The sequence below is a fragment of the Podarcis tiliguerta genome (genome assembly GCF_965153285.1).
Source record: "Podarcis tiliguerta genome assembly, chromosome: 8".
Lineage (NCBI taxonomy): Eukaryota > Metazoa > Chordata > Lepidosauria > Squamata > Lacertidae > Podarcis > Podarcis tiliguerta.
Genome location: NC_139541.1, coordinates 30,862,402 through 30,875,460, shown reverse-complemented (window position 1 = coordinate 30,875,460; position 13,059 = coordinate 30,862,402). Strand labels below are relative to the sequence as shown.

The 13,059-nt window shown below is 42.3% G+C and overlaps 2 protein-coding genes across 10 annotated transcripts in view; one reads left to right on the top strand and one right to left on the bottom strand.

Moving 5' to 3' along the window:
• The window catches only part of PHKB (phosphorylase kinase regulatory subunit beta), a gene marked incomplete at its 5' end in the record, with an annotated part of 136,716 nt that extends 124,658 nt beyond the window's left edge, over positions 1–12,058 (bottom strand). For 4 of the 9 annotated variants that reach the window (XM_083451835.1, XM_083451834.1, XM_083451840.1 and 1 more), the window contains 2 exons: positions 5,352–5,445; positions 11,829–11,968. In XM_083451835.1, the coding sequence (XP_083307961.1) occupies positions 5,352–5,406 (55 nt within the window). Of the gene's footprint in view, positions 1–5,351; positions 5,446–11,828 lie in introns of all 9 variants that reach the window. The other 5 variants (XM_083451836.1, XM_083451841.1, XM_083451842.1 and 2 more) reach the window with 4 other exon arrangements.
• Positions 12,059–12,060: 2 nt separating this feature from the next.
• The window catches only part of ITFG1 (integrin alpha FG-GAP repeat containing 1), a gene marked incomplete at its 5' end in the record, with an annotated part of 105,794 nt that continues 104,795 nt past the window's right edge, over positions 12,061–13,059 (top strand). The window contains one exon of the mRNA XM_083451887.1: positions 12,061–12,526. Within this exon, the coding sequence (XP_083308013.1) occupies positions 12,061–12,526 (466 nt within the window). The remainder of the gene's footprint in view (positions 12,527–13,059) is intronic.

Sequence of the window (13,059 nt, the reverse complement as noted above, 5' to 3'; positions counted from 1 at the left end):
CTGCCATTCACAGGGTTAGCTAGCCAAAGGTGCTGTTAAAATTAATGATCCCGTTAACTCAGCTCAGGCTCATCCCTTGATCGTGTAAACAAATCCAAGGTTGAAACAAGTTAATGAGATCATTTCAGAATAATTGATCCAGCTTCGCAACCATTTCAAAAGTAAAAAGTAAAATGGGAACACCATGTGAATTTAAGACTTGTACACAAATTAACAGTGACCTGTGTTTCTTTATAAGTAACCAAATGTGAGAAACAATTATATCTTGTCTGGCCAGCAGAACACAAATCCATTTCTCATATGCTTCATGATTTCCAGACAGCTCATTCTGCTCAAAAGGATTTTAAATGGACAAAATATGTTGCTGTGATCAGACAGCTTAAATTCTCTGCTTAACAAATCCTATGTTAAAATTACGCTTAATCAGTGTTGCAATCTACTCCATAGCAACAAATGGAAGTCATAAACATGGGATTATGGTTTCACTGCAAAATCAAGCAGAAAAAGATATGTAGAAATATCTTTCATAGCCTATCTTGATGATAAGCCAGGGAAGGCATATAATGAAAAAAGCAGTGTTTTGCTACAAAGCACTGTATGTGTCCCACCCACCCCCTTTCAAACATATTCTGTTGTGAAAAAGCTATTATCTATTTTATTAAAAAAATCATATCCAAATGTTCACAAATTAGCAAACATTAAGATAAGGAGAGAATTATATTCTTGATAGGGTGCTGTGCTTATTTTCTCATTTAACCAACAGCAAGTTTGCTAAAATAATAATGTTTTAGAAACACAGCTCCATTTTACAGGAAGATGAAACAGCCCTGGATTAGTAGCTGCCACATCCAAGAAAGATTATTTTACATTAGAAAGCATTTAGGCATTGACTTGGGAGGCTCTGTATTTTACTGGGCAACCATTAATGCACAACACAATATTCATTGCTCAGTCTCTGTATAGCCTAAGCCATTTATGTAGCATCAATATTGCTGAATGGTCATTATTTATAGCTCCATGCTACACAAGGGCAATTCACAATGTCTTTTCAGACTATCTGCTGCAATTTCTGCTTGGACAACAGGAGGCAACAAAACACTCTAGAAACAAACATTAGAACAGCGACTTTGACAGTTAAACCTAATCCTATGCTTTGTGGTAGATGAACCTTATGCCAAATGACCTTGATGTGCCTAGTGCTGGTGCCAAGCTGTCCCACAAAAAAGGTGGGCAGAAGTTGGTGGGATGGACCAAACTTTTGTGTGACAACAGCTTCAACAGAAGGTAGCATATAACTGTAGTAATACCTTACAGGTTTATGGTCTGATCTTATGAGCTGCTGTAGTGGGACATAACATCCCACTGGCTATGTGAGGTCAAAGCTGGTGTCCTTGCTCCAGCAGGGACATGACACAGATTAAGAAAGCAAACTCTGCAGTAGAGTAAGGTCATTAACAGATCAGAATGATAAATATCCATATTAAAGGACAAAGAACTGTGTAGAAAAGACAGCTCTCTTTTCTCATAAGGCATTTTACGTCTTCCCCAAGCAATATGAAAAAGTTAGAAATTTCTCACCCCTGTCAGACACTCAAATATGTATGACTGAAGCTGTGGTGGTCTTACAGTATCCTAAAAACTACTGGAAGAGCCACCTTTATGTACCTGGCTTATTTTAAGATGTTGCTGCTAAAACAGGAAAGGGTTCACATTGGGTGTTATCCAACTAAGTCACACTGAAGAGTAGACCCACTGAAATCAACTGACCTAAATGATGAGTACATTGATTTAATTGTCTACTCTAAATATGATTTAATTGAATATCACCCATTGTAGATTGTTATTTGGTTTATAGATTTTGTTGTTGTTACAGGGACAGATCTTATGTCCCTCTGCAGTCACAACTAAAAACAGTAACTAGTTGCAGCAAGTACGCCTCATTTGACACTTTAAAGCAGGAGCTGTCAACATTTCAAGCCTGTCCCTAAAACCTATCAAGATTATAGCTGAATAATTTAACACAAAAGTGATAAGCTACATCAAATGACTGGCCCTGATTTAAACCTAAAAGCAGACCCAAAACTAGATCACATACTTAGTATGTATAGCACATATAGCTTGTTTAAAGCACTTCACATATATAATGTTGTAATCATTGCAAAATATCCTGTAAGGTAGGTCAGTATTATTATTTCCATTGTGCACATCAACAGCTGGAGCTGAGAATAGCTGGTTTGTGCAACAGCACACAGTGACTGCACAGCATTATGTCAAATTGCAACCATATTTTCCTCAGTGTCTGCCACCAAAGACTGAGGTTAAAAACCACCTGCTACTAAACTAAGGCTGCTATCCTAACATCTGGCCAACAACAGCAGGGTTCATTGAAGTGGCACCATCAGCATCACATCCACAGCCCCAGGACTTGGACCAGGCAGGGCAAAAGATAGACAAGCAGGAATAAAATGCCCCTTTGCTGCATCAGTCTCATGTTCAGATTGGGTCCATTATCGTCACATGCTGGCAGCAGGGTCGCCACAGGATCTTCCAGGGTTTCTGCCAGCTTCTGCCCACCCACACATTAGCCAGGCACATTGGGGCATTCCTCACTGATGGGGTTTTCTGTCAATGGAAGATCTTCCATAACAGCAGAAGCCAGCATGGTTAGCAATAGTCAGACAGAGAGACACCTCTGCCCCATCCAAATCCCTCCAGTATGGTGGTTTGTGGTTTGGATTGCTCTAAAAATGTATTCACAGTTTTAAATGTTTCCTGTTATTGTTAAAGGTAACATGCTATGTTAACAAACTGGAATTCACCAAACAACTATAATAGCAGTTTATAACTCTCCACTTTTCATGCTATTCTGGCAACATAATGTAAAATCCTTCATTATTCCCTGACAAGGCATGTTATCCTCCCATAGTTACATGTCTGGGCAAATTCATCCACACACGAATACCTAAGGATATTACTGTATATTGCCTAAATGGCTGGTTTACTTATTAGCTAAAGCTGAGTGGTCAACTGTTGTGTGGGTATAGGCTACAACTGCAAATGAGCCCTGCTATCTTGTATGTTATGCAAAATTCAACTGTGACCCAACCATTTCAGCTAATGAATCATTTCATCACAAGGCTCACAGTAATTCCAATGACAGTCTAAAATTACACTGCTAATTTTGCAATTTTGTACGAGCCTCATAGAACAAACTTAATAAAGCTTATGACGAAAGGCTACAACTACCAGGACTTTTTAGTTTAGAAATAAAGGCAACTAGGACACATTAGTGAGATTTATAAAATTATGCATGGGGAAAGGACCATAGCTCAGTAGCAGAGCAACTGTTTTGCATGCAGAAGATGCCAGGTTCAATCCCCAGCATCCCCAAGGTGGGGCCAGAAAAGAATCTTGTCTGTGATACTGGAGAGCCACTGACAGTCAGTGCTGACAGTTCTGAGCTAGATGGACCAATGGTATGACAATGGTATATGACCGTTTCCTATGTTCTTATGCAGAAAATGGCCAGACAGAAGTTTTCTTCCTTCTCGTAACACCACATCTCTGGGTCATCCAATGGAACAACTTAGAAGGAGACACAGGCCACAAAAGACAGTACTTCTTCACATAACACAGAACTTTACTATGAAATTCCCTGTCACAAGCTTGGATGGAGATTTGTGGGAAATAGGTTTATCATTGGCTATTTGCCATGATGGAACCTCAAAATTCATAGGTGGTATGTCACTGAATACCAGCAGCTGAAGAGCAAAGGCAAGGGGCAGGCTATTTTTCTCATGCCCTGCTTGAGGGCTTCCCATAGGCATCATGTTGGCCATTGTGGGAAACAGGATACTGGACTGAAAGGATCTCTGGTCTTATCCACAGGGCTCTTCTCATGATCTTAAGCATCATTACCGCTTGTGGCAATGCATATGAGCACAAAAGAAGAAACATTGTTATATTACTGATCATGTGGTTTTGCTTCACAGGTGATTGAGAACTTGTCCTGCTAGTGCAATGTGTGTGTGCTATAAAAATGAACATTAATGTATTTGGACTTTTTTACCTAAAGCTTTTTCGGAAACCTCCAGCAATGCTGTAAGAACTTGCATACTGTGCACAAACCTCTGTAGTTGATAGCCCTACACCCCCCAGATGCATCTCTCTTGATGGTAGCCACTGAAGTGAACAGAACACTTTGTGCTCTTGCTGCTTCAGATTATTATGGCTAAGAATGCAATAGCAATAATCACATTTCTCTCTCTTAGAAAGGGGGAAATTATTCAGCGTGCTGAAAGGAGTAAAGCATCCTTATTTCTGAAATCCTTATTTTAAATGTAGCTTGATACTTCTATATATTCATTGACAGTTTCTTTTTGCAAGAAGTTTACAAATCTGATCAGACACACAGGGCAAGATCCACAAATTCCTACATGGCTGCCTCATTTCCCAACCAAACTGCCAAACCCTGGCAAATCTCACATTGACAAGCAATTGTGCAACATCTACCAGAGCAGCCATAAACAGTCAGTAGCAATAGCTCCCAACAAGGAACTGAAAGCCTGGAGCACCCAGTAATGGGAAGAAAGAGGAATCATGGGCATGTGGTTCTTGGCTGTGGAGTGAGGTAGGGGCGGGTGGTGATACTAAAACCGCTTTGACCATTAATTGCTGTGACAGGCGCAGCAAGTCCCTTTTTGCTGCATGAGGTGAAATGAGAGGTACACCAACACCATGCCACACTGCCTCTGCCGCTGCTGCTTCTCTGCCAGCAGCATAAACAGGGGGCAGGTTGGGCACCCACAGCGGTGCCAATGTGGGGGCTTCTACCACCTGTGGCAGCTGATTCATCCCACCTCACGGATAGGCCAACCCTGCCTGGCAGTACAAAAGACAGCTCAAAATTGCTTCAAAATTGACAGGCACAATGTTTATTATTGACAGACTGACTAAAAAAATTATTATTCATACTTCACCAAAAGGACCAAGGGTGGAAATATATGCAGCCCAAACCAAAAACATTAAAATTAAAACTATGTAAGACATAGTATAAAATTAAATTATTGTACCAATATGACCAGCAGCAAAAACAGAAATTCAGGTGTGTAGGATACCTCACCCTTTCCCAAAAGCCAGGAAGATGAGGCATGTCCGCACCCAAGATGCACCTCAGAGGAAAAATCATTCCAAAAGGCAAGGGGCCAGCACAAAGAAGCTCACCCACAGCCCTCATTAGCACACATTATAGCTCTTCTTATGCTAATAATTCAAAAGTGCATTAACAAGCAGGAACACACACAAGCCTTAAAAACAAAAACAAGTGACCTGTAAGAGGTCAGCACACTTACCAGACCATGAGAATACACGGGCAGAGGTGGTTCTGTCAGCATCCAAAGTAGCCATTTCAAGCTCTGCAGCTAATCACAACCGTCTCAGGCTAAGCTACAGCAATTTTTGAAAATATTTAGTGAGGGTTAGAGGCAATCAGCTTTGAATTAAGCAAAAGCAGTGTTAGCAGAGTTATTAACATGATGCAGCGTACAATAAAGAGGATAATTAGATTCATTATATTTTATGTTTTCCCTCTACTGCAAAACTTGATTTTCCTATATCATAATTTTCAATAAATCTCTCTGGTTGAAGTACCATTACCTACTTTTACATAATGTCAGCCTACTGTTCTATAACAAGAATGTTATTTGACATTAACATATCTTATTATGCCAGATAATATTGGATATTTACAACAAAGAGAGGGGGAAATCCTCCACTAAGTTGAAATAAATTCCAGGTCCGAACGAAATGCATTTATTCTTTGCTTAATGAAACATATAATTGTTCTAAACCAAAATAGTATGCAATTACACACATTTTTCAATACAATATTGCTTTTATAGAGTTTTGAAGCTTTTCATTAACGTACCCAACAACAGATTTCAAATTTGTTCAGTACGTTTCTGTACTGGCTCAGATTTCATCTGATGATTTCGCCATAGGGTTATGTCAACCCTATTTTAGAGATAACACATTCATTTATAATATCCTACTTAAAATTCAACAAGGTTTCAGCAACCTGGTGACTGTTCCCAACTCACTTTTGGGGAAATTAGTGCTAAAAGGAATACAAGAAAAATCATAAATATAAACACTGGCAATTCCTCTGTTTCTTGGATACAGAAAAATATAAAGGAATGTGTCTGTTCTGTATGAATTTGGAAAATGTGGATGACAATTTGGGAAGCAAATGATTCTACAGTATCAGGACTGTATATGCTGCAACTTTTATTGCATCCTTCTGTGTAAACAAAGGTTTTAATTAAGCACAATTCTTCATCAGGCCAGATACTAGCATATGAAGGACACAGATTAACTCCAGTATTTGTAGATAGCACTGTCTCTATTACATAATGCATTTGTTTTGGATTTGTAGTATCTATGGTAGCAACCTCCTTTCTATTATGTCTGATAAAGGGTTCTACACAACTCAGTTTACATATTCTTACATTGCAGAAGAGTGTCTTGGTTAAATCAACACGCAGGGAGAAGCAAGGACAAGCAAGTTAGCCCCAACTCCCTTTGCTCTCCAAATGTTGTAGGGATAACTTCTTAAACAGGGAGTGTACTCTATCAGTGTCTGATTTCTGAGAAATTTAGAACCCTGAAAATCAGTGTTCTTTATTGTGCAGGAACCTACATGAATAGAGAAAGCTCCCTGCTTCAGAAATTAGCATTCCAATTTGTGGAGGGATACAGAGCAGATCTAGCACACTTGTCCTCACTCTCTTCTATCACATGTTGGCCTAACACTTCTGTAGAACACCTGAACAGGGCCGGTTTCTATTTTTTTTAATTGTTTAATTAAATTTAATTATCTACATTGAAGAGGAGCATACTCAAAATTTCATTTAGTTAAACTTGGGTCTACTCCCATGATCACCTTAGCACACAGTGGCTAGCAGAAGCAGCTCTAATAACTAGGCTTGTGGTTATGTGCCAAAATATGACCCAAGCTGAATTTTAGCAAGGCATGTACATGACAATCTCATTGACATGGCATGGAACTTGGCATTAATGTGTTTCTTGTGGCCTACATCATACACTGAGGGTGCTGTGCTGCAAAAATACGTATTTAATCCTAGAAATAACCACATTCAGCAGCGCCCAAAATTGCAGAGATCAACTACATACTATTCAGGCTCAAATACAAGAAATATGCATATCTGGCTGTAAAGAAGCTATGATCCTGTTCCCCCACTGGCCATAGGCTCCATGTCTCTGAGAACCTCACCAACTACTGGATCACTCTCAACTATACTGTTTGTTCATTCGTCCAGTTTTGCCAGGACTGAAGGGCCAGGGGGCCAAATGATACACAGCTGCATAAATATGGATAAATAAAATTATTTTGTCAGTCTATAAGGCCTCAAAAATTATTTGATCAGTCTAACTCTGTAAGGCCTCAAAAAAACCCACTGCTTGCAGCACTGTTTCCAGTAACAGTATCAGTAACAGTATCTTGAAGATAAAAAACACTTCTGATGTTGAAAGGAAGTATGACAGCCATCTTCAAATATCTAAAGGGCTGTCACATGGAGGATGAAACAAGCTTGTTTTCTGCTGCTCTGGAGGCTAGGACCCGAATCAATGGCTTCAAGTTACAAGAAATGAGATTCTGACTAGCATAGCTCAGTTAGTTAGAGTGTGATGCTGATAATGCCAAGGTTGCAGCTTTGATTCCCATATAGGACAGCTGCCTATTCTTGCATTGCAGGGGTTGAACTAGATGATCCTCAGGGTCCCTTCCAACTCTAAAATTCTATGATTCTATGACTAAACAGAAGAACTTTCTGACAGTAAGACCTGTTCGATAGTGGAGCAGACTCCCACGAGAGGTGGTGGACTCTCCTTCCTTGGAGGTGTTTAAGCAGAGGTTAGGTGTATGATCTGTCTCAACCTGTGGGTCCCCAGATGTTGTTGGACTACAACTCCCATCATCCCTGACCACTGGTCATGCTGGCTAGGAATGATGTTGTAGTCCAACATCTGGGGACCCATAGGTTGAGAAACACTGATCTAGAAAAACTTTCCGACAGCAAGAGCTGTTCGATAGTGGAGCAGACTCCCACGAGAGGTGATGGACTCTCCTTCCTTGGATGTGTTTAAGCAGAGGTTGGATGTATGATCTGTCTGTCATATATGATCTAGTTGAGATTCCTGCATGCAGGGGGTTGAACTAGATGATCTTTGAGTTCCCTTCCAATTCTACAATTCTTTGATTCTATGAATACACTTTTCCTATTTATTACCATATATTTTAATATGGTCAGCTATTTTTGGTTGATAAACTATTTGGTAAAAAAACGTATTTTAAAAAATGTACTGTGTATTATGCTGGTTAAAATAACTTTTTGCCATACTTGATGGCATTTTTTTAAAGTACTATAGAAAAATGTGGGCCCCAATCCAAAGAAAAGTTTTCACTTGTAATATACTGAGTCAGTAACGGTCAAAAGGTTTGCAACTTTTTAACACAATATCAATGTATTGCCAGGTATTCTTGTGCATAAATTATTGTGCCTATATAAATACTTTTTGACCTCAGCGATGTTTTCAGGACACCCATTAACATAATTTAAATGATCTGTTTTAAAATTCCCAGCAGTTTTCTTCCCTGCACACAATACAATTAAATAATCACAAACTTCTATTTATAATCAAATAAATCCGTATCAAAACATGTTTGCAGTTTTTAGAGCTTAAGTTTATACTTGATTTGGCAACACTCCTTTAAGGCAGACTGGGAAACACATTCAGCTCAAAAGATGGAATGTGGAAACACTTTTGAAAAGGCCTGGAAAATGTTTTAAATTCATGCCAGAGCATAATTTCTTAGCAGCCAAAAGCTTCCCAACTCTGAATGTGGATATTTTGTACTGATTAGCTGGTGGGCATATAGTACTTTCAGTGGAAATTTCACATACAGTGTCATGTAAGGTTAAGTCTGGGGTGCAAGTCATTGGTTATAGATCAATTTACACCTGGTCAGGTTTGGCAATGAAAACATATATCCATAAGCATGTATACTGCCATATGAAAGTTAGGTTAGCGTATGTATTGTAGAAAACGTGTGCTCTCTGTGATATTTTCTAACTGCAGTTTGGGCCAGCCAGCCTTAGGATTCAAACAAAACTTCATAGGTCAAATACAAAATGTGAGGGGAAAGAAAGGGTATTTACCTTATTTACTTTTGCTTTAGCACTGAATTTTAAATTATCATTTGTAGAGTCACTATAGCCTATTCTATATTATTTGTCAGGTAAATAATTTAAAAGTCATGTTCTGAAGTGTGTTGTAATGGAACAAGCAAATCAAGGGAACCATAGTAATTGTTCAAGGTAATAGTAATTTAAGAACACATTAATGTTTATTAGCTTGTCTAACACAATGATGTGCGTAGTAGGCTACTTATTTACAATGTGCTCCACAGGACTTTGTTCTGGAAGTGCATGGCCCTGGAAGTGATTTGAAATTTAACTATCTAATTAAATGATATAAGTAGCAAAGTCACTCATCACTGGATAAAGTGAATTTCAAATATCAAGCCCAAATGATAGTCATTTACTGGCCAAATTTATTTGTAGGGATCATCAGTACTACAAAGCAATGGGCATGAGTGGTTGGTGGTCGAAAACTAAGTTTTCTCTTCTCAAGGGAAGGAACTACAAATTTGATACAAGACTTTGATGTGTTCCCATAAAGTTGAGAAACTTGCACAGAAATAAGGCAAGATGCAGCTGAACACATGCAAGAAATTATGCAAGTTACTGAGACCCAACACATGTCTCTGCTAAACTTTCTCTTAAGACTTTTATTAGTGATATTTATAACAGAGCCACAGGGAGAAATATAAACAGGCAACAGCAGAGTTTGCATCTTCAGTGTCAGCCAGAGCTGCTGCCGCCTTTTCAAGTGACTTGCAAAGCTGCCAGATGGAACAAGCAAGACAAAAATAGCTACAAGCTGAGGCAGGGAAAGGTTGTTGATGGACCAGGGAAAGTGAGAACAGTGGGAAACGGAGCATGTAGTGAAAGGAAGAGGGAGGAGGAGGATTTGAGGGTGCTCGAAAAGTTGAGAGACCAAATCATTGGGGGGGGGGGGAGAACACAGGGAAAACCGTATTATGAGGGTGACAAAGAAAGGACAACTCTGAAGGTAAAGAAAAGTGGGGTGGGTGGAGAGAGATGCTTCAACCTCTGCCTTCAGTTATGCAGGGGAAGAAGAGAAAAAGTTGAAGAGTCTAGGACTTCTAAATTCTGCTGTGCCAGAGTTTCTGTGTCTTCAGCATCTATGTGACAGAAGAGATAAAACTGTGATGCTTTTCCCCATTAGCTCGTCCCCATGTCACTGCATGTGATGATGAGGGAAAGCCACATCTGATGCACTTCTACTTAGCTTGAAGCTCTTGTACAAGACCCTGCCCTTAAAAAACAAGGGAGGGGGAGGTTGTCACCTTTTGACTTTAAAGGTAAAGGGACCCCTGACCGTTAGGTCCAGTCACGGAGAACTCTGGGCGCTCATCTCACTTTATTGGCCAAGGGAGCCAGCGTACAGCTTCCGGGTCATGTGGCCAGCATGACTAAGCCGCTTCTGGCAAACCAGAAGTGAGCAAAGTAAAGTTTTTCTCCTCTTATAATACTACAGTTCAGAACAGGCAGATATTAACTGCCACAAGATGTGATAGCCCCTGTCTTAGAAGACTTAAAGTGAGATTAGACAAAGCTATAGAGAATGAGTTTAATCAACAATCATTGACCATAACAGCTAACTCAGACAGGGGACTACTAGATATCATTCAGGTGGGAAGAGAAAGGGAGGGCTGTTTTCTTCATGGCCTGCTTGTGGGCTTCTTAGGACAAGACTGTGTCCCTTACAGCATGCTTCCAGAAAACAAAGCATGGCAACCATGCTGAGCATATTGGCTCAGATAAGTATGTACCACTGAGTTTCGTGAGATCTTAACATGACTTACTTTTGAGTAAGCATGCAGCAGATTAAACAGTGCATTAAACTGGACAGTGACCTTCACCTGATTCAGCAGGTCCCTTTTACTTTAGGAGAAAGGCCTTCATCCTTCTTTCAGTGGTGGAGCACCTATTTTTCAGGCAGGCGTTCCTGATTCAATCCCTATTAACTCCAGAGAAGACTAGAAAAGACTCCTGCCTAAAACCCTGAAAATCTGCTGCGGGTCAGAGCAGTCCAGGAGCGAGGAACCTGTGGCCCTCAGATGTTGCTGGGTTACAAACACCTATCAGCTTCCCCCCCTCACCCCCCCCCCGTGCCAAGCCGAAAACTATGGATGTTGCAACCCAGCAACATGTCGTGGGGCGCAAGTTCCCCACCACTAGAGTAGCAACACTGAGCCAAGAGGGTTTGTCTCAGCGCTGGGCATCTTCTTAGGCACGGAACCTCCACATTCAGGGGTAGTATAGCTGCAAATGCCAGGCCCTGAGGGCAGGTGCTCTGCCTCTGCCTCCCTGCTTGGTGAGGTTCCTGTCCTGCAGACATCTGGCTGGGATGTCCGCCGTTGGAAACAGAGCGCTGGGTTATTTGAGGCGAGGGAGAAGGAAAAAAGAAAGGCAAGGGCCGAGGAGAAGGAAGAAGCAGCGGGGGCAGGGAAGGGAGCCAGGGCAGCGGGGTGGGTGAGGCGGGTGGGCGGCAGTCCAGTCAAGCGACACCCGCCGCCCTCACAGCCTCAGGCAAAACAAGCGCGGTTCCCCTTCCCCCTGAGGAGGCGAAAGGGCAGGCGAGGGGGGCAGAGGTCAGACCTGAACGCTTGGAGCGGGCCCTCAGCTCCAGCACTTTCCAGCTCACGTCGGCCAGAGCGGACGCCATGGCGAGGGGAGGACCGGCGGCGGCGGCCGAGCCGTCAGAGGAAGCCTCGGAGCTCGGCTCTGGCGCTCGCCTCACAGACCCGGACTCTCCCTTCCCCCGCCCCAACTCCCGAGGCAGGCGGTTGAGCAGTTGCCCGGCCTGGCCGTAAACGCGTCCCTGCGGCGCATGCGGGCTGAAGGGCGCGCGGGCCGTGAAGAAGGGAGCGGGCGCGACGTTGTCGTAAAGCGAACCCGGAAGCCGGTCGGGATTGTGACAGGCGCGCCCCCTCCGCCCTCTCGCTTCGCGGTGGTTCTTCTCTCCCCCCCCCCCTTCCTGACATTCCTCGCCTCAGTGGATGGGGCTGTAAGTGATGTTGGTGGTCGCGGTGGCAAGGAGGAGGAGGACCCAGTTTGTTGGCGCTGCTGCTGCTGCCCGTGCGCGATGAGGGCTCCCTGCTGCCGCCGCCCGCGGAGGGGCCTCCCGTTCCCCCCCTTCCTCCTCTTCCTCTCGTCCCTCCTGGTGGGAGCGAGGCCCGGCTGGGCCCTGCAGAATGTCACGTCCCAGCTCTTCGGGAACCAGGCCTACGGGACGCTGGCCGCCTTCGGGGACTTCAACTCCGACAAGCAGACGGACCTTTTCGTGCTGAGGGGAGGTGAGGAGGGAGGCGAGGCGGGAGGGCGGACCTTGGCTGGGTCGGGGTGGGCTTGGCATCAACATTATCCTCATCTTCTTCATCATCCGTTTATTTGTATGCCACTTCTCCACAGCTGTGTTTACAGCATCCCTCGTGCAACACACCACATAAATATCTTCTTTATTTATCTGTTACTTCATAAAATTTATACACTACAGTACTTGATTGCCAAAACAAAACAAAATCACAGAGCGATTGACAAAAGAGGGTAAGACCACGGTATTATCAGCAGCAACTGCTTTTAAAACATTCAAAAAAGCAATGACACGTCATTTACTTGTTATATTATGAACAATTGGAAGTAATCGTGAAGTCAGTAAATACTGAAGAGAAATGCATATAAGTTAACCTGATTGAGCAGCTTGGACTGAAGCAGGAGAGAGAATTATACCCAACATGAATGGGAACAAAATGGTAGTACACAAAACTTTTTTGGGTGGGGGTTAATTACTATTCCCAAAGGATGTTTCGCAGAAACTAATCACGATGAA